Source organism: Coptis chinensis, chromosome 6 (assembly GCF_015680905.1).
Source record: "Coptis chinensis isolate HL-2020 chromosome 6, ASM1568090v1, whole genome shotgun sequence".
Classification (NCBI taxonomy): Eukaryota; Viridiplantae; Streptophyta; class Magnoliopsida; order Ranunculales; family Ranunculaceae; genus Coptis; species Coptis chinensis.
The window spans coordinates 31,536,468-31,558,048 of NC_141461.1; the positions used below are offsets into that span (position 1 = coordinate 31,536,468).

The window sequence follows — 21,581 nt, forward strand, 5'->3', positions numbered from 1 at the left end:
AACCATTTATAGCGGGTCTGGGTCCTAAAATGTTAGACCCATTTAAAGTGGATCTTCAAGAACCGACCCGATAAAAAACCGAAACCCGTTAGAACCCGAATAGTAAAAAACGATGGGTACCGAACCAAAACCGGAACCGATTAGTTTGATTTTGATATATAGAATTTAGTATTATATTACACTAAATAAAAACAAACCCAAACATTATTATTATATATAGTCTATATTTGTTAGGTGTAAAATTATACTAAATATATATAACATTTAGCATAATAGTGAATGTGTGTTATTAAATGTATCTTTTATAATATTACATTAAATATGTGTATTATAAATATTAATAATAATGTTTACGTATCTACGTCTATACATATAGTCGTATACTATGAATTAACTTATGCACTATCTATATTAACTAATGCATGAACGTGTACGTGCTTGATATATTACATATATATTAGATAACGAATACGTGCAATGCTAACTAACAATTGTGGTATATGTGGTATTTATTCTATATATGACGCATTACGTATAGTATAATATACATATGTTCGATTTAAAATATACACATACATATAATGTATGAGAATGTATTTAAAATATTTAGATAACTTTCAAATATTATTATTGAATTTAGGATCATTACTTCTTATGAGATGACAAAAATATCAATGACAAATGTTATAGTCACCGTAAACCAACTTTTATATCGGTTATATAACTAAAAAAATAATTTTAGCAATAAAAATATATAACCTGATAAGGAACCGAAACCGGAACCAGAACCGACTTAATTAATGGGTATGGGTCTGGGTTTTCAAAATATAAGAAAAAACCCGAAAGAATCGAACCCGATAGGAACCGCTAAAAATAGACCCAGAACCGAAACCGATAAGAACTGACCCAGAACCGACCCATGAACACCCCTAGTTTTGGCTCTACTGTTTTTGAGAGAAACACAGAAACAAAAAACATAAAAAAAAAAAAAAAAAAAAAAAAAAAAAAAAAACAAATAATTAGTTATTACCTTTGTTGATGATGATGCTGACTGATGGAAGAGTGGTGGAGGAATGGTGGCGGCCTAGATTGGTGGGGGATGTAGCGGCTCAGCCCTAGTTAATGGGTTTTTACTTTTTACTAATTGGTAATTTGGTACGATATATTTTTAATTTTCTACTAATCTAGTGTATTAAGATATTGCGGATCGGGTCGGTTATTTTCGGTTATACCAAATCCAAACCAAGCACCGAACCGACCCTGTCGGTTTTGCCATTTAACAAACCGATCCATCTTAAATGGATAACCGACCCATATAGCTCGGATTGGGTCGGTTAGGTCGGTTTAGTTGGGTATATCGGTTTTATGCACACCCCTACAAGCAACATAGCAAACAAAACTAATTTCACCTGCCACCGCCTTTCACTTTTTACACTTTAACTCACGTGTCCCCTTCCTTAACCATCGCTTTCTTCCACACATGCATCCATTTCCCGCTTATTTTGATTCAATTTGTTTTCTCTTTCTTCCAACCACTTGTTCTTTTTAAAACATACAACCCCCATACCCCATACTCAAAACTTGGAGTCTTTTGAGTTTCTACATTTTTCTCTCTCTCCCAAAGCCAACTCTCAAAACCTCTTTCAATATCTCAAAACCATTTTTTTAACTCTTTAAAATCATTTTAAGCTTGATCATCAATTTGCATTGCATGAGTTTTTGTTTTCTGTAATATCGTTTTTAAGTCCGCAGTGACTAAGTTGGGACAGCATTGACGTGACAGGATGAAGCGGATTGTAGAATTTTAATCTACAAAACCGCTTTTCTGCTCTGTTGTGTATCTATAGTTTTCAGCTCTGACAAAACAGCTTACCTAGAAGTTTTGTTGATTATATTGTAATCACTATGTCTTTGATTCTTCTATCCTACTTTTTTTTTGAAGTTTGAGAGGATCAAAAGATTCACTGAAATCCAAGAACTGTGTTCTTTTTCGAGTCTTCGAAATTGAAAAAAAATTAAATAAAAAAAAAAAAAAAAAATATATATATATATATATATAAAATCCATTGTTTTTACTAGCTGAAGATTTGAAAGAGAAGTAGTGGTGTGGAGCACGTGAATCTTTTGAAAAAATGCCTCATCGAGCTACTTATATCTTTCCAAGACAGTTTCCACCAAATGATCACGAGAGGAAGATCGAAAACGAGACTGCTTTTAACGTTGAGAGTGATAAAAAGGTGTCAAAGATCACGAAACCAACTACAACTGGGAAGAAAAGTTTGATCACATCAGATCTTTTCACGGGTGAAAATAAATATCAAAGTGGAAAGCAACAACAACAACTTGGTATTCGTAGTCGTAGTCGTAGTCGTGGCCGTGGTGGTGGTAGTGGTGCTTTCGGTAATTGGTTGGCAGACAGGAACAACTTCAAAACGACAAATAATGAAGAGAAGAAGAAGAAGAAGAAGAAGAAGAAGAAAGCCGCTTTTATTCGAACCTGAGGAGTCGGAAATGATTGTTAGCCATGATAGGATATTGGGTCGACAAGCATCAAGGATTTCAAGTTCTAATAGTTATCCAGGCAGTTTGTTTTCGGGTACAACGATTGATGGAAATGTTTGTTCTAGTGATGCTAAGGATACTATATTATCTAGTCCTCAAGAAGAAGATGAAGAGAATGTACATAGTTTGGTGAGGCGGGCACGTGAGAATTATTACTTGCAACTTACCCTCGCTGTTCGACTATCATATCAAGCTTCTCTGGCTCAAGAACCTGTTGTTTTGCCGCAGAGTGTGCCAGAGAGATTTGGTGTTTCTTATGATGTCGAGACCGTTTCATATCGGTTCTGGGTACGTTTCTCTTCTAAGTATAGTCTAATTTTCATTGGAAAAAAAACTTGATTATTTGCTAATTATGCATTTTTCATATTGGAAATAATTGATGGATTTGGAGCTTGGAATTTGCTCTCAATTATTATGTTTCTTGGGGTTGGATAAGTTTATTGTTTGATGCAGTGAAATGTACTGAACCTGTTAGTGTTACTGGGAAAATTTTCAGGTGAATGGATGCTTATCTTATTCTGATAAGATATCAGATGGGTTTTATAACATTTTGGGGATGAACCCATACTTGTGGCTGATGTGCAACGAGACTGAGGAAGGAAGACGAATGCCATCGTTGACTTCACTTAAAGAAGTGGATCCTAGTGATGCATCAATTGAAGTAATTCTTGTTGATAGACGTGGGGATTTACACCTTAAAGAGCTCGAAGACAAAGCACAAGAACTCTATCATGCTTCAGAAAATATTGTACTGTTGGTGGAGGAACTTGGCAAACTTGTTGCTATCTATATGGGGTGAAGTCCTTTCCTTCTTCTTAGAATTTTGGTTTTAGTCTATGTTTAATAGCAATCTAATTGAATTGAGTTTGTTGGGCTCTGAAGGGGTGCCTTTCAAGTAGAGCAAGGTGACCTGCACATGCACTGGAAATTTGCTAGTGGAAGGTTGAGAGATTATCGACGGTGTATTGTGCTCCCAATTGGCAACTTTACTAAGGGAGTCTGCCGGCACCGGGCAATTCTTTTCAAGGTGAAGTGCAGTCTTACAGGAAGCATTTACTTTGTTGCATATTGTACAATTTATATCCTTGTTTTCTTTGAGCATTATTGATTTGAAAGTTAGGTACATCTCTCGGTTTTATTTGAAAAGTTCTCATAACTTGTACGTGTTTTTGGGAGTCTGTGATCAGTAGATAGTTGACACGCCATGTTTTGAAAATAATCCGTGTCAAATACGTATCCACGTGTCCATGTCTTATTGGACACATATTGTATGTGATATACCTCATTTCATTCTATTTCGCCGTGTCAAATACTTCGCATCCGTGTCGGATACGGATACACCTATCCGTGTCAATATAACTTAGCTTATATATATTGTAACTGCTGCTCTACTGCGTTAACCAGAAACCATATTGTAACCTATTCTAAGAAATTGTATGAACATCTCTCAAACATGTGTACAATTTCCTTTTATTATTATTTGTCACTTTCTTTGTTCTTGTCTGGAAGGAACTCGAACAAGTTATCCAGATTCCAGAGAACCAACATTGAGTCGTTCTGCATTTCTCTGGTCATCAGGCGTTGACTACTTATAAGTTTGAGTATGCACTGTCATCTTTGTGAGTAACACCTTCATGCAACAGAAGGTATGAATCTCCACGCCTTTAGGCATCATAGATGCAGTAACATCCATCCATTCCTGGACTGGTACTTGATTTGGTCATTCAGATGACAATTGACTCTGCTGGATGTTATAATCTGACATATTGAATTTAGTTACCATCTGCGAACTGTAAGACTCATTTATACTACTTACCCTAAAAAATATGGTTATCCAAACATGTATTATCATGCTCAGAGTATGTTGGCATGGTCGACTCGTAAGTGGTGATGGATAGGATTTGCAAAGAGTTACTTATTTTAAATATTTTGGTTCCTTTCTTTGATTGGGTGCGCTCCTGGATCAGTATGTTTTGACATATTTTTTAATGCATTTGACAGCAAAGCTTGCATCCTTTTCTTTGTTGCAAAGAATACCCATCGCTCCTAGTATGAAGAAACATATTGTGCTTCCATATCTAGTAATAGTTGCTAAACTAATCAAATAAGTAAGAGTTCCCAACTATTATCAATTGTTGCAAAGAATCTCGTCTGCAGTGACTGTGATTCCGACAGTTTATACTGGTGTCTTACTATCTTTCTACACATACTTTCTATAAAGTTTTGTATTAATCTGGCAAGCTTATTAATGCATGAGCATGAATTATTAATTAATTAGTAGTTTCTATTTTATTTGGTTTTCTAATTCAATTAGGAATAGGATTTATAATAGTTTCCTATTTGATTTCCAATTAGGGTTAGTAGTTGTTTTCTTATATAAAGGCATCTAAGCTTTCATTGTGAGGGGATTATTATTGATTATTAATTCTTTGTGAATTGTTATTCATATTTGAAGGTTTAAACCCTAGATTTAGGTGTTTGTTTTATTAAATCTTATTGATGTTCATTTATTATTGAAACTTCCGCTAATAAGATACATCAAATTTGGTATCAAGAGCCAATCGATTTTTGGAATTTTTTTTTTTAAAACACCGTTCATGAGTACTGTTTACAAGAGTAATGTTCATCGCGGTTACTGTTCACCGAACACTATTCACTGCATAGAAAAAAAAACTTTCTTCAATTTCAGAGAGCCATTAATTTCTTGGGAGATATTATGATGGATTATCGAAGAAAAGATAGAAGATAGTCACCACCGCCGCGAAGTCCCAATGGATTGACGTACCATACTGATCCTCATATTTGGAGAGATTGTGATTTAGATCGCAGCCGCCGCGCAAGATTTCCTCCTTCAAGAAGGTATAAAACTCCCTCTAGATTTCGTTCCCCAACTCCCAATTGCCGCAGCCAAAATTTTGAGCTGCGAAGATCGTATTCGTAATAAATCCTACGATTATGATGAGGAGTCTTTTATTAATTCCGATGAAGATGAGTATTCCAACGGATATTCTCATGAAAATAAGTATGCTGATCCCGAGACATACTACCCATCCCAACCACAACAACATAGTTATACTTGGGTGGCTGAACAAACTACTCAAACCACCAGGCATTTATTTGATTTGGGTGATGAAGCCCCACCATCTTCAATTCGACAACAAAGAAAAGTCCAATTTCGGCGTGATGAAAAACAGGTGCTAGGTACTGTGACCGTGAAAATAAGATGATCGTGGAGGCCACCTTCGTCATCTTTCTTTGAATTCCCAACACACTCAGCAGGGACATGGAAGGAGAAATAGTCACCAGGGTCATATTCCTCTGAACCAGCGACACGATGACAACTTCCAGCCTCACAACCCACTACTGAAGCAGAAGAAGAGTGCACCACTACTTCAAAAGCCTCGAACTTTAAATTTTCATACCGTAGATCACTGACATAGTCGAGAAATCCAACTCCACCGTGATTCATCAATTTCAGCAGCACTTCAACCTCTTAATGTTGCTACACAGCCTGAAACAATGGTGGTTGCACCTGTAGCAGACGCAGAAGAGGAGAACACCACGGATCAACCAACCACATCTCAGGTTGAAGTTTGTACACCAAATCAAAATCAGGAAGAAAGTGAGGATACTAAGCCCACTCCACCTCCACCACCACCTCTTTTTCCACTTTCGCTGCCTCCATTGATCCGAAACCAGAGAAGGAAAGTAAGTGAGAAGAAAGCCCTCGAAAAATCAGTTGGGGAATTTTTGTTTCATGACTTTTCTTGCCATGAACTTGAGGACAGGTTAACAGTGGCGGCTCCAGAGACTAGGATTGACCGTCACAGTCTTGTTTGGCATAAGTCAGTTTCCCCGATTGATTTTATAAATTGAAGCTTAAATTTTTGGGAAAAAGCTATATACGAAGGGTGACTATTTTTGGGGCAGATCCGCATAACCGTGGGCCTGGATTGACACATGGCCTGGTGGTGGCCCAAAGTCCGAACTTTGTTTCTATTATTGCTGACCAGCCGAAGGTTATAGTCAGGGCAGATTTTCTTAGTAGTGTTCCTCTCATTACACTCAATCAACCGCATGGTTTGGAAAGGTTTAACTAGTCATGCAGTCATGCATTGCAACAGTATCAAGGGGAATGTTAACAACTATGGTATAATCGATGGAGTTTGGGTCGTACGATCATGGGGTAATGGGTCACTTTTGAATTCCTCATCCGCACCTTCATTTCGTCAAGGCAATCTACAAAGCCTGATTGCACTTCATAACGCCTATGGAACCAATGACCTTGTGATTGCAAATTTGTTCAATCGAGGCCAAGATAATTTAGATACCTATGTGGATCCTTTTCTTTCTGACTCGAGAAATAAGTGTTCTTGTTACAACAAAGCGTTCCGATATATCATCAATGAATTACCAATTTGCATTTATCCGCGGTGGAATTATCTGAATGGTGAAGCCGTGATATTATGGGTACTTGGTTCGTTTTGTGAGTAATTATTTGGGCAAAATTCGAGGTCGAATTCCTTTGAATTGCGGGAGGGTGACGTATACAACTATGAAGAGTTTTTGTGCGTTGATGGATTTTTATAACTCCAAACTCGAGGACGAGTTTCTTTCAAGCCGAGGAGTATGATGCATGAGCATGGATTATTAATTAATTAGTAGTTTCTATTTTATTTGGTTTCCTAATTCAATTAAGAATAAGATTTAGGATAGTTTTCTATTTGGTTTCCAATTAGGGTTAGTAGTTGTTTTTTTATATAAAGGCATCTAGGCCTTCATTGTGAGGGGGTTATTATTGATTATTAATTCTTTGTGAATTGTTCTTTATGTTTGAAGGTTTAAACCCTAGATTTAGGTGTTTGTTTTATTAAATCTTATTGATGTTCATCCATTATTAAAACTTCTGCCAACAAGATACATCACTTATGATTCCTGGTTTGTGTAAACAATAACTGCTCAAGTCCTTTCAAGGTTCTCTTGATACTTTTGTCTGAGGTCTTATGTGTAGGCACACGAAGTCAGATGACACCCCTCCAATCACATTAAAAGTGAACAGTGAAGTACAGTGGCTTATTTCCTTCTCGCTAGAGATTTAGCTTTTCAAATTATTTTCTTTTGTTCTTGGAGTAATATCTAATAAATGGAGTTACAATTACAAGATAATTAGGTCAAAGTACATTTAGTATTTCCGGGAATATTAAGGTGGATGTGCATGTCTGAACAAGGGTGGGTTCATATGTATCACATGGGCATACAACTCAATGAGAAGCATCAAGTGACACATTCATGATTGCCAAAAGCAGCCCATATAAGCGAACTCTACCTCCTGTCTTGCAGTGAGGTAGGTACTCCTAGACCGCCAGAATCAACTTAAGTGATTGGTTGGGAAACAATAGTTCTTATGGAATGTAGGGTCTATATATTGTCTTTGTTAAACAGTTTACCTGTTCCCTTACTTAGTTCAGTTGTTGATTTTCTCCCCTTTGTTCTCCAATCTGTATAGTGAACATTGTCTTGGGTTAAAAAATTTAGGGTGAACTAGTATTACCCCCCCCCCACTAGATGAGCCAATTAGAATCCCCCCCCCCCCACTAGATGGGAAATTAGGGTCTCCCCCCTAAATACACACAAAATTTTTTTTTTGTGTGCATCTAGTGGGGGGGAAATCCTAATTGGCTCATCTAGTGGGGGAATCCTAATTGGCTCATCTAGTGGGGGGGTAATACTAGTTAACCCAAAAATTTATACTGCCTCTCATAGCTGATGTGCCATCCATAAGCGGGGAAGAGAGGGTGGTTTCTTCGTAAAAATATATTTAAGCACCTCTTGACGAGTTTAATACCTTCTAAATCTTTTGTGTCCATCAAGCAGGGCTGTGATCCTTTATGGCTTTTATATTAAGATCGTGAGCAGGGATATATAGTGTGCTTTGCATTAATAGGAAATCATCCACAATGAGTTTTCTTTGTTTGATTTTTGGAATCTTGTGCTGCTTAGAAGAAGTCCACTGTCAAAGTCTCGTATGTGCATCCATGGATGGACATTTGTACCGTACCCTATCTGAATGTTTTATATCCGTCTGGTTTTATTGTTGTTTTAACTCAGAAATGAAGAAGCAAATTAATCACTGCACAAAGAGGTAGAACCAAGAATTTGCTCTTTCCTCTTTGGATATTGGAAATGATGATGCTTGAAATTGGCTGGAAGTGATCACATCTTTTCTGGTTAGAAGTGTCAGCTCCTTTTTCTCATAGGTTGCATTCTATAAGTGGACAACAGTGTTGAAACAGGGTTGATAGCTAATGTAATCATATAAGAAATAGGGGGTTTTACTATCTTTTGCTTGATATCTGAGGTGAGGTAAGAGATGGTGCACATCTAATCATGCCATATTCATCCACTGACATGTATGAGAAAGAACGAAGATCTGGGATTTCTTGTTGTTTCCTTCAGTATTAAATGGACCTTACACAAAAGGATGTCTGAGTTATGTGGAGATATTATAAGCTCTTGTCTTTTCTTTTGGGTTCTTGTCTTTTAAATCTGCACCTCTTCCCAATATGGTGGATTATAGAAGAAAATACTTTTCGTATTTTGAAGGCTGAGAAAGCAGCATCAACTACATTATATTCTACATTTATGGGGAATGAGGACTTCTTTATACATGGATTAATTTTGAAGACCTAGTGTTCAGCTGGAAGGAAATTGCAGAGCAAATGTACCTAGTTCCTATTGCTTTCACAGATGTTGTGATAGATTCTTTAGAGCTATACTACCCACTTGAAAAAAATAGAATTAGCAGAGTTAAGGAGTTTCCTTTCCTTGAGATAACAATTAGATTGTTGGTGACCATAGGTTGGGAGATGTATAACATTTGTTTATCTAGATTCATCTTTTTCTGCTCTAACTGAGTTAGTTTTAGCTACAAATCACTTTTATGTAATGACTAATTCTTAGCAACTGTGTAGTTTGTATATCTCTATTAATTTCATATTCATATAGGCCATCACAAATATTAGCGGTAATATCAGAGAAACATAGTCTGCCGCAACTTGAGCGAAACATTGGCAATGATTTCAGCCCACTCTAGTTATGATAATCACCTAGATGGAGTTCATGACAGCGATGGAATCGTGTATAACTGGATTGCATAGTTGTTCATGAATGGAAGTATTGGGAAATGTATACTGTTTTTTGTGTGTCCTTGGCAGAGTTTCTCATTTTTTCTTTGCTTTTTAAACATGCAGAAACTAGCCGACTACATTGGATTGCCTTGCCGAATAGCTCGAGGCTGCAAGTATTGTGAAACAGACCATAGGTCTTCTTGTCTTGTCACGATTGGCGATGACAGGTTCTCATCAAGGTGTCTATTTCACGTGTATTTCAGGACCTTTAAATACGCGCATTTTCCATTTTGTTTCTTTATTTTCTGTTGCAAGATGGTTTGCAGGTTTTTTTATCAACGTTGATCAAGACTTTTATACTTCTTGCAATATCTTGAACTTTTCAGTCATGTTCAGTTTTAAATTTTCGAGAGAAAGCTTGATTATCTGCTATGGATCATATATATAATATACATTTATACTTGCCATCTTTTTGGTTCACTTTTACCAGTTGTGCCTCTAAACAAGATATGATAATGGAACTGATCATTGATTCCGATATACGTTTTGTGATTAGGACCAGGACTTTGGTTTCCAGATGCAATAAGAACGTATTTTGTGGTAAAGTATCAGTGTTCCAAAAGTTGCTCTAGACAGGGCCTCACTGACTCGTCTATGCCTGAAACTACTTGGGAAATCAGTTTGATCAACTAGGCGGGGGACAAAGCGCGTTGGGAGACCAAGTAGGCCGATTTTATCTGACTAGGTCGGCTAGGTGGGTAACTAGGCACTCTAGTCTGTGTCCACTATAATCTCAAGCTCATCAACACTAAGAGAAGGGTAGGTGTAAGACTTGCTAGTGAAGTTAGTAAGGCACAAAGTTGGATTGTTGATGGTGACGATGATAAAGTTTGGGACTTATTGGGGGGATCGTCTGGAGTGCATACATGTTGTCCTCGTGCTTAGAAGAAGTGCTAGAAATGTTGAAGTAACAGAAGTTCATGAAGAAGACTTCGTATTGGATGAGGACACAGAAAAGAGAGAGATAAGGAGAATGAGTTGGAACCAATAGAAAGAGCCTTGGATGGTTATGGAGAATAAGTGTTAGAGGCCTAATTGGCTAGTTCATATTTTTTGTCTTTGAATGGCGGGAAATGTTTTATTGAAAACTGTTATGCCTGTTAATAGTTCCTCTTCCCGCTTATGCTAAGTGCGTTTTAGTACACTGCAATTTATTGCTGTTTGGCAACTTGTTTTAATATCAATATAGATGGACTACTACACGACTTGTGGTTTTGAAAGTTGGAAGCTGCTAGCTTCTAAACTTAAAACTTTCACATGTCATACTGATTTGTTTCATGAGTTGCAATGGAAATCATGGTATAATACGATCTAAATGGTCACTTTTATACTTCAATTTGTTAACTTCCTTATTCTTGTTTTATCTATAACAGAGAATACGTAGTTGACCTAGTTGGGGAACCCGGAAACATCCATGGTCCAGATTCCTCAATCAATGGAGCTGTAGTTTCATCAATGCCTTCACCGCTCCAAGTTTCTCACTTAAAACAGCAGTCTTATATGGATAATCCATCATTTAATCTCACTGGAAACTCGGAAAACAAATCTCTTCTCATGAATCCTCGAAACTCAGGTATTTAATTTATTCTGCGCACCTTAAAATCTGTTGTTTATGTTCTGTTTGATTGGAAAAGAAAAATGGAATGGATGATTTGCATGGAGATATCTCATAGTCACATGAGTGCTTTAACATTTTTGAACTGTGATACCTTAGCTTGGAGATGGATGAAATCCTTTATACATTTCCATGGGTTTTACTTTGTCTAGAAGTAGGTGTGGCTACTTATACCCACTAAAGAACTATATCCACTTTAACACAACATAAATGTCTTCTTATAAGATATTAAGTTCACCTATATATAATTCAATCATCCAGAGGAGAAATTTTTGCCAGTGCGAAGTAGTTGATGATGTGACTGACCATGTGGCACTCATGCAATGACGTAGATTACAAATCTTTATAACTGATTACAATTCATTCCTTATAAGTGATGACTGATGACATCAAAATGACGTTCTTGCAGCAGCGAACAGCTACAGAGGTCGGCACGAGACATGTTCAGGGAAAGAAATCAGGCAGGGTCGTTTCAGTGTGCTTGAAAATAATAAGGTTCCTATCTATTTCCAAACTAATAGAGCTTGTGGAAGGTTGGAATCGACTGTGATGCCTCATGTCTTGAAAGGTGCTCAGAATTTAATCTTGCCTACTGTCAAGGACAACCTATCAGAAACTCAGGACGTTGTTGCAGATGGGCATTCCATACTTGATGAAGGTATTGATTCCATGCAAGAGTCATACAAAGAAATCTTGCTTGCAATTGGAAGCTCCGCTATGAACAAACCTCTCAAACAAGACTTATCTTGCACACTGGACCTGAAGGAAGCTGACAATGTAGGTGTTTTTCCAAATATCACCAACCCAAGAAATTTGAATCTTGAACCTTCTCTTGCAATGGACTTGCTTGAAATTTCATGGGATGAATTACATATGAAGGAGCGTGTTGGTGCAGGTACTCTTTTTTACCAAGTAAATTGCACAAGCTGAGTTCCAACTTATAATATATACTGACACACTCGTAAACCCACATATATGGAAATTAGTGAATGGTTGATTTTGGTAAAGATAATCTCCTCATTAGGAGATCATCCAAACAAAAGTTATATTTTCATTTTAAATTCTGGAATATTCTTTAAGAATGATTACAATGTTCGAGTGAGTTCCAACTTATAATATATACTGACACACTCGTAAACCCACATATATGGAAATTAGTGAATGGTTGATTTTGGTAAAGATAATCTCCTCATTAGGAGATCATCCAAACAAAAGTTATATTTTCATTTTAAATTCTGGAATATTCTTTAAGAATGATTACAATGTTCAAGTGAGCTTTTTCTTTCTTTGTTTCTTTTGACATTCTATGATGAGGTGTTCCTCTTTAACAAGCCATCTCCATGTATCCATGCCATTATGTGTCATTTAATGAGTTAAAATGAATTGACTTTGATATCTTCTTCATCCCAATGCAAAAATAATTCTAGCGGTGGTTGAAATATCAGATAATCGGAAGTTCAGAACACAGGCCTGTAAGAAGTCAGACCTAGTGTTTTTTAAACCAGATATTGGCTTCTTAAACAGTTTATTAGTTGCATTGGAAACATAGACCTTCCGAAACAAGGAACAGAGGGACTTGCCAAACGACCAATGAGCTCATTTCCACACAATGGAATATAGAACAGCTTAAGTGATGGACACATCATCCATTTAACTAAAAATGCCTTGTCCTATCCCTTCCTTTAAAAATATTAGCTTATTCTGGTGCATCTAACCACATCAACTGCAATGTTGTTGATATTTCCTATTAAGTTCCATCAACATGATAAAGTTCTCTTTACATGATGGTAGATATTCCTGGAAAACATCTTCTGTAGTAGCCGTTGGATCCCTAATTTTTTTGAAAATGAGGGGTATCGGGGGTATCCCTAACTAACCTTTTTTATTTTTACTCCACTATTTTTTTTCTTCGTATTTTAGGCCATCTTACACAAAATCATCCTTTAACTCATCTCCATGTGGTGTGTGTTTCTCTATGCTAATTTCAGAGTATTGATTTTATTAATCTCAGTTTATAACCTGTGTTGTAGGTTCATTTGGGACAGTGCACCGTGCTGAATGGCATGGATCGGTTAGTGAATTTTTGCTTTCTTGGTAATTCATAGTTTTTCCATGAATATCAAGGCACTTTTCAATGTCTTATTTGGTCCCCTTTTTTCCAACTCTTTGCCATTTCAAACAAATCCCCTTCAAGTTTACACTTCAGGGTGTGTTGTAGTGATTGCTGTAAAATTTATATCTCGGAAAACGTCATCTTCAAATTGTTATTTTCCCCAAGAATATAGATTTGTCAGCACTCAGCACGAACCAACAGTCTGTCAACATGAGAATTGTATCCATGGCATTGATGGGGAAATAGGCAAATGTATAAGGGAAACACATGTTTAGGAAAATGCAACTGATAACATGTTTTGGGAAACCCATGCTAGTCAAGCGTAGCTTTCCATGTGATCCCTAAAAGTTATGGTTTCTGAGCACTAGTAAGAAATGTAATGATTGTATCTCCTTAAAATAATCCATGCAGGATGTTGCAGTCAAGGTTCTAACAATCAAGGAATTTCATGATAATCATATGAAAGAGTTTTTGAGAGAGGTATGCCTTTGCTTAGTATGAAACAATTTCATAATACTTCCTGCTTGTTTATTTGTAGTTGGCCAATCTTTTCTGAAAGCTATGCTTGTATACCATGTTAAAATGAGTGATCTGTTTGTTTTTTGTCAGTGATAGTAATTTTTTCTGAATCTTCTTAGCAAGTTGTGGGGTTAAGGCAGATGCACACCGCATCATTAAACCAAAGCGCGAAGCTTAAATTACTTCCTAAGAGTATCATCATTAAAAGGATTTTCGTTAGTTAATACCATATGGTATCTTAGTTATTATTGATAAATCCGCTCAGAAGTGTTGTATTAGCGTCTTCTTGGAGCCTTCGAATAATGAAGCTGATATACACTTCTTTTACATGTTAAGCATTATGCCTATAGGTTTCTCGCTTTCAATTGAGTTTCAATTCCTCCACATAATCGTTCCACTTCTCGTATCATCCTATTTGTTACACTTAAAAACTAAAGCAGCAATCATATAATAAGAATCAGAATCAAAATCAAGTTAAAATAAACAAAAAACGTTCTATTAGACTTTTAGTTACCTAACTATTATGAGCATCCATATGGCAAGTCACTCGCAGTTTTGGCATTGATTGTTTGTACAAATTTCTTAAACTGTGGTTTACATGAGGGAACTCATGCTTGTTGTAAGGTGACTGTTATTAAAATGTTTTTTAAACCATTGGAGTGCCCACTAACTATTCCCAAATTAGCTACTGTACCAAAATTAACTATATTTCTCCATAGCGTGCTAATTTTAGTTGCACTGTTGGGATTGCACCTACTCTTTCATATGCAGGTATGGTCATTCTCAGATGGCTATGCCTGAACTTTTTCTTCAAATTTACTTGCAGGTCTCAATAATGAAACGTGTACGCCATCCAAACGTTGTGCTCTTCATGGGTGCAGTTACTAAGCGTCCACATCTTTCAATTGTGACAGAATATTTGCCTAGGTATATTGCCCTAGCATTGGTTTTTCCTGAATGTAAAATGGCTTGTGTAACCATGTTCATATGAATGTTCGCTTATAAATCCTTAATCTTTGTCGAACAGAGGTAGCCTTTACCGTCTCTTAAATAGAACAGCTGCTGGTGAAATTTTGGATAAAAGGAGGCGGTTACGCATGGCACTGGATGTGGTTTGTATTGCAGAGTAGTCACTGTTAATTTTCATCTGAATTGAATCTCTGAAATAAGATTTGCTTTGCACATTGGGTACAGGCAAAGGGAATCAATTATCTCCATTGTCTAAATCCTCCCATTGTCCACTGGGATCTTAAATCTCCAAATTTGTTGGTTGACAAAAATTGGACTGTGAAGGTAGACCATATTGTGACCCTGAGATTTTTGTCTTTTGTTCATCAATTTGCTTCATATTATCATATCTATTTCATCCGCGCAGGTATGTGATTTTGGCTTATCCAGATTCAAGGCTAACACCTTTATATCATCAAAATCAGTTGCTGGCACTGTAAGTCTTTGTAACTGATAATGATTCAAGGCTAACACCTTTATATCATCAAAATCATATGTACTCGTAATGATTATTTCAAGAACTTCTTGTTCTGCTATCTTCATTAAGATTGTTGGCCAACCTAGTGAATCTGTAATTTGTTTCTACACCTAAGATACACACTGCCCAACTCTTTCCTGAAGTTATTATTTCACCATATATATAATATACTTGCAATGGTTGTATTAAGTTTTTGAATATCTTCTGTAATGGTGTGGGTATCAGTCTATTATGTGGATATTGTCTCTTGTTCGTAATATTGAATCCTCCTAATTGTCAAGTAAACACAGCCACTATCAAGTGAATAGTATCTTTTGTGTTTTTTCAAGCCTTGATTCGTCCTGCTTTGATTCAATTACGTATGGTGGATTCCTCCTTAAAGCCCATTATCTGCAAGCTAACGCAATGTCACCTTCTTTACCGGGGGAAAAAGGGCATTCTCCCAAGTCCCAACTAATTAATAAATCTGTATAGTCCACCCATAACCACACAATTTTAGAGAAAAGAAAAAATCACAGTGCATCCACCACCTGTGTAATTCTCTTGTTTTTATTTTCAGCCCGAGTGGATGGCTCCAGAATTTCTTCGTGGAGAACCCTCTAATGAGAAATCCGACGTTTATAGTTTTGGGGTCATTCTATGGGAACTTGTGACGATACAACAGCCATGGAGTGGACTCAGCCCGGCTCAGGTACCTTTGAACTTTTAGTATACATGTATGCTTAACTCCTCTTCCACTTCTTCCCTGGATAAAAATAAAAATCAATTTCTCTTGTTATGGTATAGATTATTTACATCTTGTTGTTACTTATATTTCGTTCCACAATTCACCAAAAACATCAGGTGGTTGGAGCTGTTGCTTTCCAGAACAGACGGCTTGCCATACCACAAAATACCTGTCCCGAATTGGCGTCTCTCATGGAGTCTTGCTGGGCTGAGTAAGAACTGAAAATCTTTAAACTAGAAGAGATTTGTGATTCTTATAAGTAAAAATATAAATTTGGCCATAAAAATGTCGAATTCTGCAAAAAGTCTGGAAAACTGAAAAAATGGGATGGCCTCATTCCTGGCTTCAATATTCCCTAGTGTTGAGAGAGTTGTATCTTAAACAATCATCGTGTCTTAGCAAACCCAGCAAAACATATAAACCTTTTCCAGCCATCACGTGTTTAAATAATTTGCTACGGAACTTTGGGTTTACATGGAGTTATGTTGCGGATATTTAGTGTCAGCAAGGTCTTTCCCTGCATGGTTAGCAGAAAGCACCTGCTTGGAGCAAATTGTTAAAGACCTGTTTATTGAACTGAAAATCTGAAAAAGAAGTTCACACAACAAAAACAGAGATCAGGATATAATAATTAATCTTTGAACTTCTTGAAGGTGTTTAACTGCATAAACAAAATATCAGATACATTTCCTCCTCAGTGCCTTTCGTCTAGTAATGATTTGCAAAGAACCCTAAAAATATAGTACAGTGTCTATCACAATTGTCCGCTTGCAGCTTTTTCAGTGTAAAACAAGCAGAACCTTAGTATTACTGTATTATTGTCACTTAACCCTCTGATTGAGGAAATGAATTTATTTATCTGTTTTGATCAGTTAGGAAATGAAATTACCAGATTCGAAAAGGACTACGAGATTGATATTATGTCCTGGAAATAAAAATTATAAGGAAGAACAACAATAAGCTAATATATGAATATAGAAGCAAAGACTACCATGGAAAGTCACCGTTGCTTCAAGAATGTTGGACATAGAATAAGGAGATGTGATTACCTGACTCTTTATAAGTTTGGAGTTATGTTGCTTGTACAAGACTTTTCCATCTAATCATTATACGGAATGTTGTCCAATTTGGTGTCGTGTGTCTTCCTCCATTTACATAGTTTGTTTATTTGGTATCCCTTCATTTAGCATATTACATGCAGAAACATTTCATAGTTTATTTTATTTTGTTTATTATTATTCTGTGATGGTATCTACTTTGACAGTAAGCCAGAGCAGCGGCCTTCGTTTGCAAATATAGTGGATGCACTGAAAAAGTTGCTGAAGTCTCCACTGCAGTCGGTGCAGATGGGGAACACATGAAAGAAAAATCCGCTTTGCAGAATATCTTACTCTCTGCAGTATTGTGAGTCCAATACATATTGCTGTGTACTGATTTTCGGAGGTTACTGATTTCAGAGGTTAGGCCAACCATGGCATGGCTATCTTGAAACTCAATAATTATTTTACTTCTGATAAACTTGGAGCTCTCATGCTACAATTTTTGAATCCCTCATTTGTAGCTGGGGTTTTGAGTAAATTCATGATTTTGTACATTGTAGTAACCCCATATGATGTGTCTCTAATTGTTTCATCCTAATCCGTTTACTGTAGTCAAAGCGTGAAGAATTCTGTATCTCCAAAGGTTTTTTTGTTATGGAGATCGACTTCCTGCCAATTCCAGGATGTGAGGATGCTGATATTATATGATCAGCTAATTTCATGTGTGATCGAAAATATGTAACTAGATATTCAACTCTGTTCAATATGTAAGTTTTTTATGTGGGCGCAACCAGTGAGGTTCCCCTACCCTCAAATAACTATGTGGAAAATAAATGAAAAAGTAATTTTTTTTACCTTTTGATATACTGTACAATGAAAGCTGAAATGTGGATTTAGTCTGAACCTAATATATAATTCGATCTTCTCTACGGTTTTTAGTATACCAAACAAGCGCATCTATGTATGATATACAGATATAGTCCATTTTCCTCTGGGTAAGCAAAGTAGACTCTGCATAACGTCATCCATTTTGTAGAGTTGCCGAGCAAATGACCTCGCCCCATTGGCAACATCTGTTACAAAATTGCATGTTCAGAGTACTCTGGACCTCTGGTCAATATCTTTTTATGTGCGCACAGCAACCATTGCATTGCCAACAATATGATCATTGATCAGCTATTGTCCCTGCCAAAAATTCAAATTTTACGGTCCTACACTATAACAAAATGGGGTCAATGAGCTCTAGGCCTTGCTGCCTTAACACTCACAAATGCGTCCACTAAATATGTACAATACATTGATTATGTCCACAACTACTAAAGGATCTAGGTGTTGGAGTTATTCAGCTTGTGTGGAAAAGAAAAAGCGCGCCTCTGCACCTATTCTGAAGCGCGTCCCGCGCTCAAGTGTCTGGACATCGACTCAGGCAAGAGCGTGAGTGCCTGGACATCGTCCAAGGCAAGAGCGCGCCCTGCGCCTATTGTAGCACAATTCCGAATGCGCCCGAGCCCATGCCTAATTTTGGCAGGATTCTATTTTTGCGGAACCGCGAGTTTTGCATTATATGTTGGGGTTTTTGGCAAAACCTAACACACGAGAGACAACACAGAAGTAAGAGAAACCCCAATCTTGAAAGCTATCAAGATTGAGAGATAACCTTTACAGAAAAATAACTCTGTAAAGAGAGAAGAGTGATCTAGTAATGTGAGAGACTGCAATGAGTAATTGTAATCTTCCTTCCTACTTCATAAAAGAACTAACTCTTGTGGAAGTAGACACCATTGGCCGAACCACGGTATATCTTTGTGTTGTGGTTTGTTTTTACTGCTTTAGATTATTATCTGTTGTTAATAGTTGTTTAGCGAGTTGGGCATGTTAGTTTGGTTGTAGGGAATATTGAGATTGTTGTCTGGAGTTGAATTTTGTTCAAATACAAGTTATCTGTGTAGTGGGGAATCGATTGGTATCGGTGATTAACCTCAACAAGTGGTATCAGAGCCTTAGTTAGATTAGCCTAGGGTGTTATCCAAATCTTGGTCGGAAGGTGTTTGACAAAACTCCTGAGAGAATATTTGAGTTTAAATAACTTATAGAGATGGACAATTCCGTAAACACTCGCATGACGAGTTTGAATAGGAAGAATTACACTATTTGGAAAGCCAAGATGGAAGACTTACTTTATTGCAAGGATTTGGCACAACCCATTGAAAATGGAGGAGAAAGATTGGAATCAGTTGCTGCGGTTGAGTGGAGCAAGCTTGACAGAAAAGCAATTGGGTACATTCGATAGTGGATTGACGATAGTGTCTTTTACCATGTATCCCAAGAGACTACAACTTTTGGCTTGTGGAAGAAACTCGAAGACCTCTATGAAAGGAAGTCGGGCGGAAACAAAGTGCTGGTCGTTAAGAAGTTTGCCAACACGAAGTACCAAGAAGGTTCTTCAAAGTCTGAGCATCTTAACGAAATACATAATACCATCAATCAGATGCATTTGATGAAGATTAATTTGGGAGACGAAGTTGAGGCTTTGTTTCTTTTAGGCTCTCTACCCGAAAGTTGGGAGAAGTTAGCAGTTTCTCTACACGGAGCAGTCAAGGATGGAATCGTTACCATGGAGATGGCTACCGCGTCTTTATTGAATGAGGAGACTATAAGGAGTTCAAAAGGCAGCTCCTCTCACTCAGAGATCCTTGTCACAGAGAAATGGGAGAGAGGTAGAAATAGAAAGCCATCTCATTCTAGAGGTGATGACAGAAATAAATCTAGAGGTGAAGCTATAACTCCTAAGGCAGAGAGGCAATGTTACTATTGTGCCACCAAGTGTCACTTCAGATATGAGTGTAGAACACTGAAGAGGGATGAGAAGAATAACTGTGTACATGAAGACATGGTGCAGAGGAACGGAAACACAGACAGAGATACTACCGCACTAGTCGACGACCTAGTGGGAATTGTGTCAGATTGTGGTGTGTGTTGTCTTAGTACCTCATGCCAGGATATAGAGTGGGTGATAGATACAGGACCATCCTTTCACGTCACACCGTACAGAGAATTCTTCACTACCTACAACTGTGGTGAATATGGTGAAGTGAAGATGGGTAATAGTGAAGTCTCAAAGATTATAGGCATTGGTGATGTTCATGTAGAAACCAATATTGTCAGCTACACCTTGACACTCAAGGATGTAAGACATGTTCCTAACATTCGGCTAAGCCTAATTTCGGCTGGGAAGTTAGATGACGATGGCTTTGTAAACTCATTTGGTAACGGGGTATGGAAACTGAGCAGAGGTTCCATTGTAGCAGCCAGAGGGAAGAAAACTTGCTCTCTTTACAAAACACATGCTAGTTTGTGTAAAGCAGAAGTGAATGCGGCAGAAGAAGAAGTTTCCTCCAAACTGTGGCACAAGAGACTGTGTCATATGGGCGTAAAAGAGATGGAAGTTCTTGCTAAACAAAAGGCCTTGCCAGACATCAAAGGTACACATTTAAATACATGTACTCACTGTTTGGTAGGAAAGCAACACAGGGTGTCTTTCCAAAGATTCCCGTCTCACAGAAAGGACAATGTCCTTGAACTAGTGCACACAGACTTATGTGGTCTTATAAAAGTGAAGTCCCACGGGAGAGTTTTATACTTCGTGACCTTCATTGATGATGCGTCAAGAAAGATATGGGCATATAGTCTGAAGACCAATGATGAAGTACTTGGCGTGTTTGAGAAATTCCATAGCATGATGGAAATAGATACATGGAAGTTGTTGAAGTGTATTCACTCAAATAATGAGGGTGAGTACATTGGGCTGTTTGAAGAGTATTGCCAGAGTCATGAGATTCGTCATGAGCAGACTGTTCCCAAGACACCGCAACAGAATATAATAGCAGAGAGAATGAACCGTACCATTGTAGAGGATGAGATGCATGCTGTCTCACTCTAAGCTACCTAGAACCTACTGGGTAGAAACAATGCGTACAGCCGTGCATGTGATCAACCTATCACCATCAAAGCCTCTGAATAATGATTATCCAGAGAGAGTATGGTCAGACAGAGATGTTAATTATGGATATTTTAAGATATTTGGGTGCAAGGCATTTGTGCATATTCCGAAGGATGAGAGATCCAAGTTTGATGATAAAGCCAAACAGTGCATTTTTCTGGGTTATGGAGATGAAAAGTTTGGTTACAAACTGTATGATCCGATTAATAAGAAGGTAATCTGAAGTCGAGATGTTGTGTTCTTGGAAGACCAAACCATAGCAGACTTTGAAGAGGGTGAGAAGCTACAGGCTTTCACCAATGATCTTGTTGATTCAGAACCAGAAGTTCCTA

General features: G+C 37.3%; 1 protein-coding gene across 3 annotated transcripts; it reads left to right on the forward strand.

The window, feature by feature from the left end:
* Positions 1 to 2,078: 2,078 nt before the first annotated feature.
* On the forward strand, positions 2,079 to 18,111 carry LOC147492585 (Protein kinase superfamily protein). 3 transcript variants are annotated; one of them, XM_086565194.1, is made up of 16 exons: positions 2,079 to 2,850; positions 3,059 to 3,357; positions 3,445 to 3,589; positions 9,813 to 9,928; positions 11,123 to 11,322; positions 11,774 to 12,259; positions 13,395 to 13,435; positions 13,889 to 13,957; positions 14,823 to 14,923; positions 15,024 to 15,108; positions 15,191 to 15,289; positions 15,372 to 15,440; positions 16,042 to 16,173; positions 16,326 to 16,420; positions 17,474 to 17,613; positions 17,862 to 18,111. In XM_086565194.1, the coding sequence occupies exons 1-15, from the start codon at positions 2,443 to 2,445 to the stop codon at positions 17,568 to 17,570; spliced, it is 2,442 nt and encodes an 813-aa protein (XP_086421320.1). In that variant the 5' UTR covers positions 2,079 to 2,442; the 3' UTR covers positions 17,571 to 17,613; positions 17,862 to 18,111. The 3 variants fall into 3 exon arrangements, 2 of the variants coding, with proteins under 2 accessions (XP_086421320.1, XP_086421319.1); XR_015198186.1 differs by having other exon boundaries at positions 2,080 to 2,850; positions 17,474 to 17,668; XM_086565193.1 differs by having other exon boundaries at positions 2,080 to 2,850; positions 17,474 to 18,111.
* The last annotated feature ends 3,470 nt before the right edge of the window (positions 18,112 to 21,581 follow it).

Excerpts from the sequence above, each read along its gene's own strand:
- LOC147492585 (XM_086565194.1), top strand. The coding sequence starts at position 2,443 with ATGAAGAGAAGAAGAAGAAGAAGAAGAAGAAGAAGAAAGCCGCTTTTA. Across the intron at positions 11,323-11,773 it reads CATGAATCCTCGAAACTCAG|CAGCGAACAGCTACAGAGGT; the intron begins GTATTTAATTTA and ends ACGTTCTTGCAG. Across the intron at positions 16,421-17,473 it reads ATGGAGTCTTGCTGGGCTGA|TAAGCCAGAGCAGCGGCCTT; the intron begins GTAAGAACTGAA and ends CTACTTTGACAG.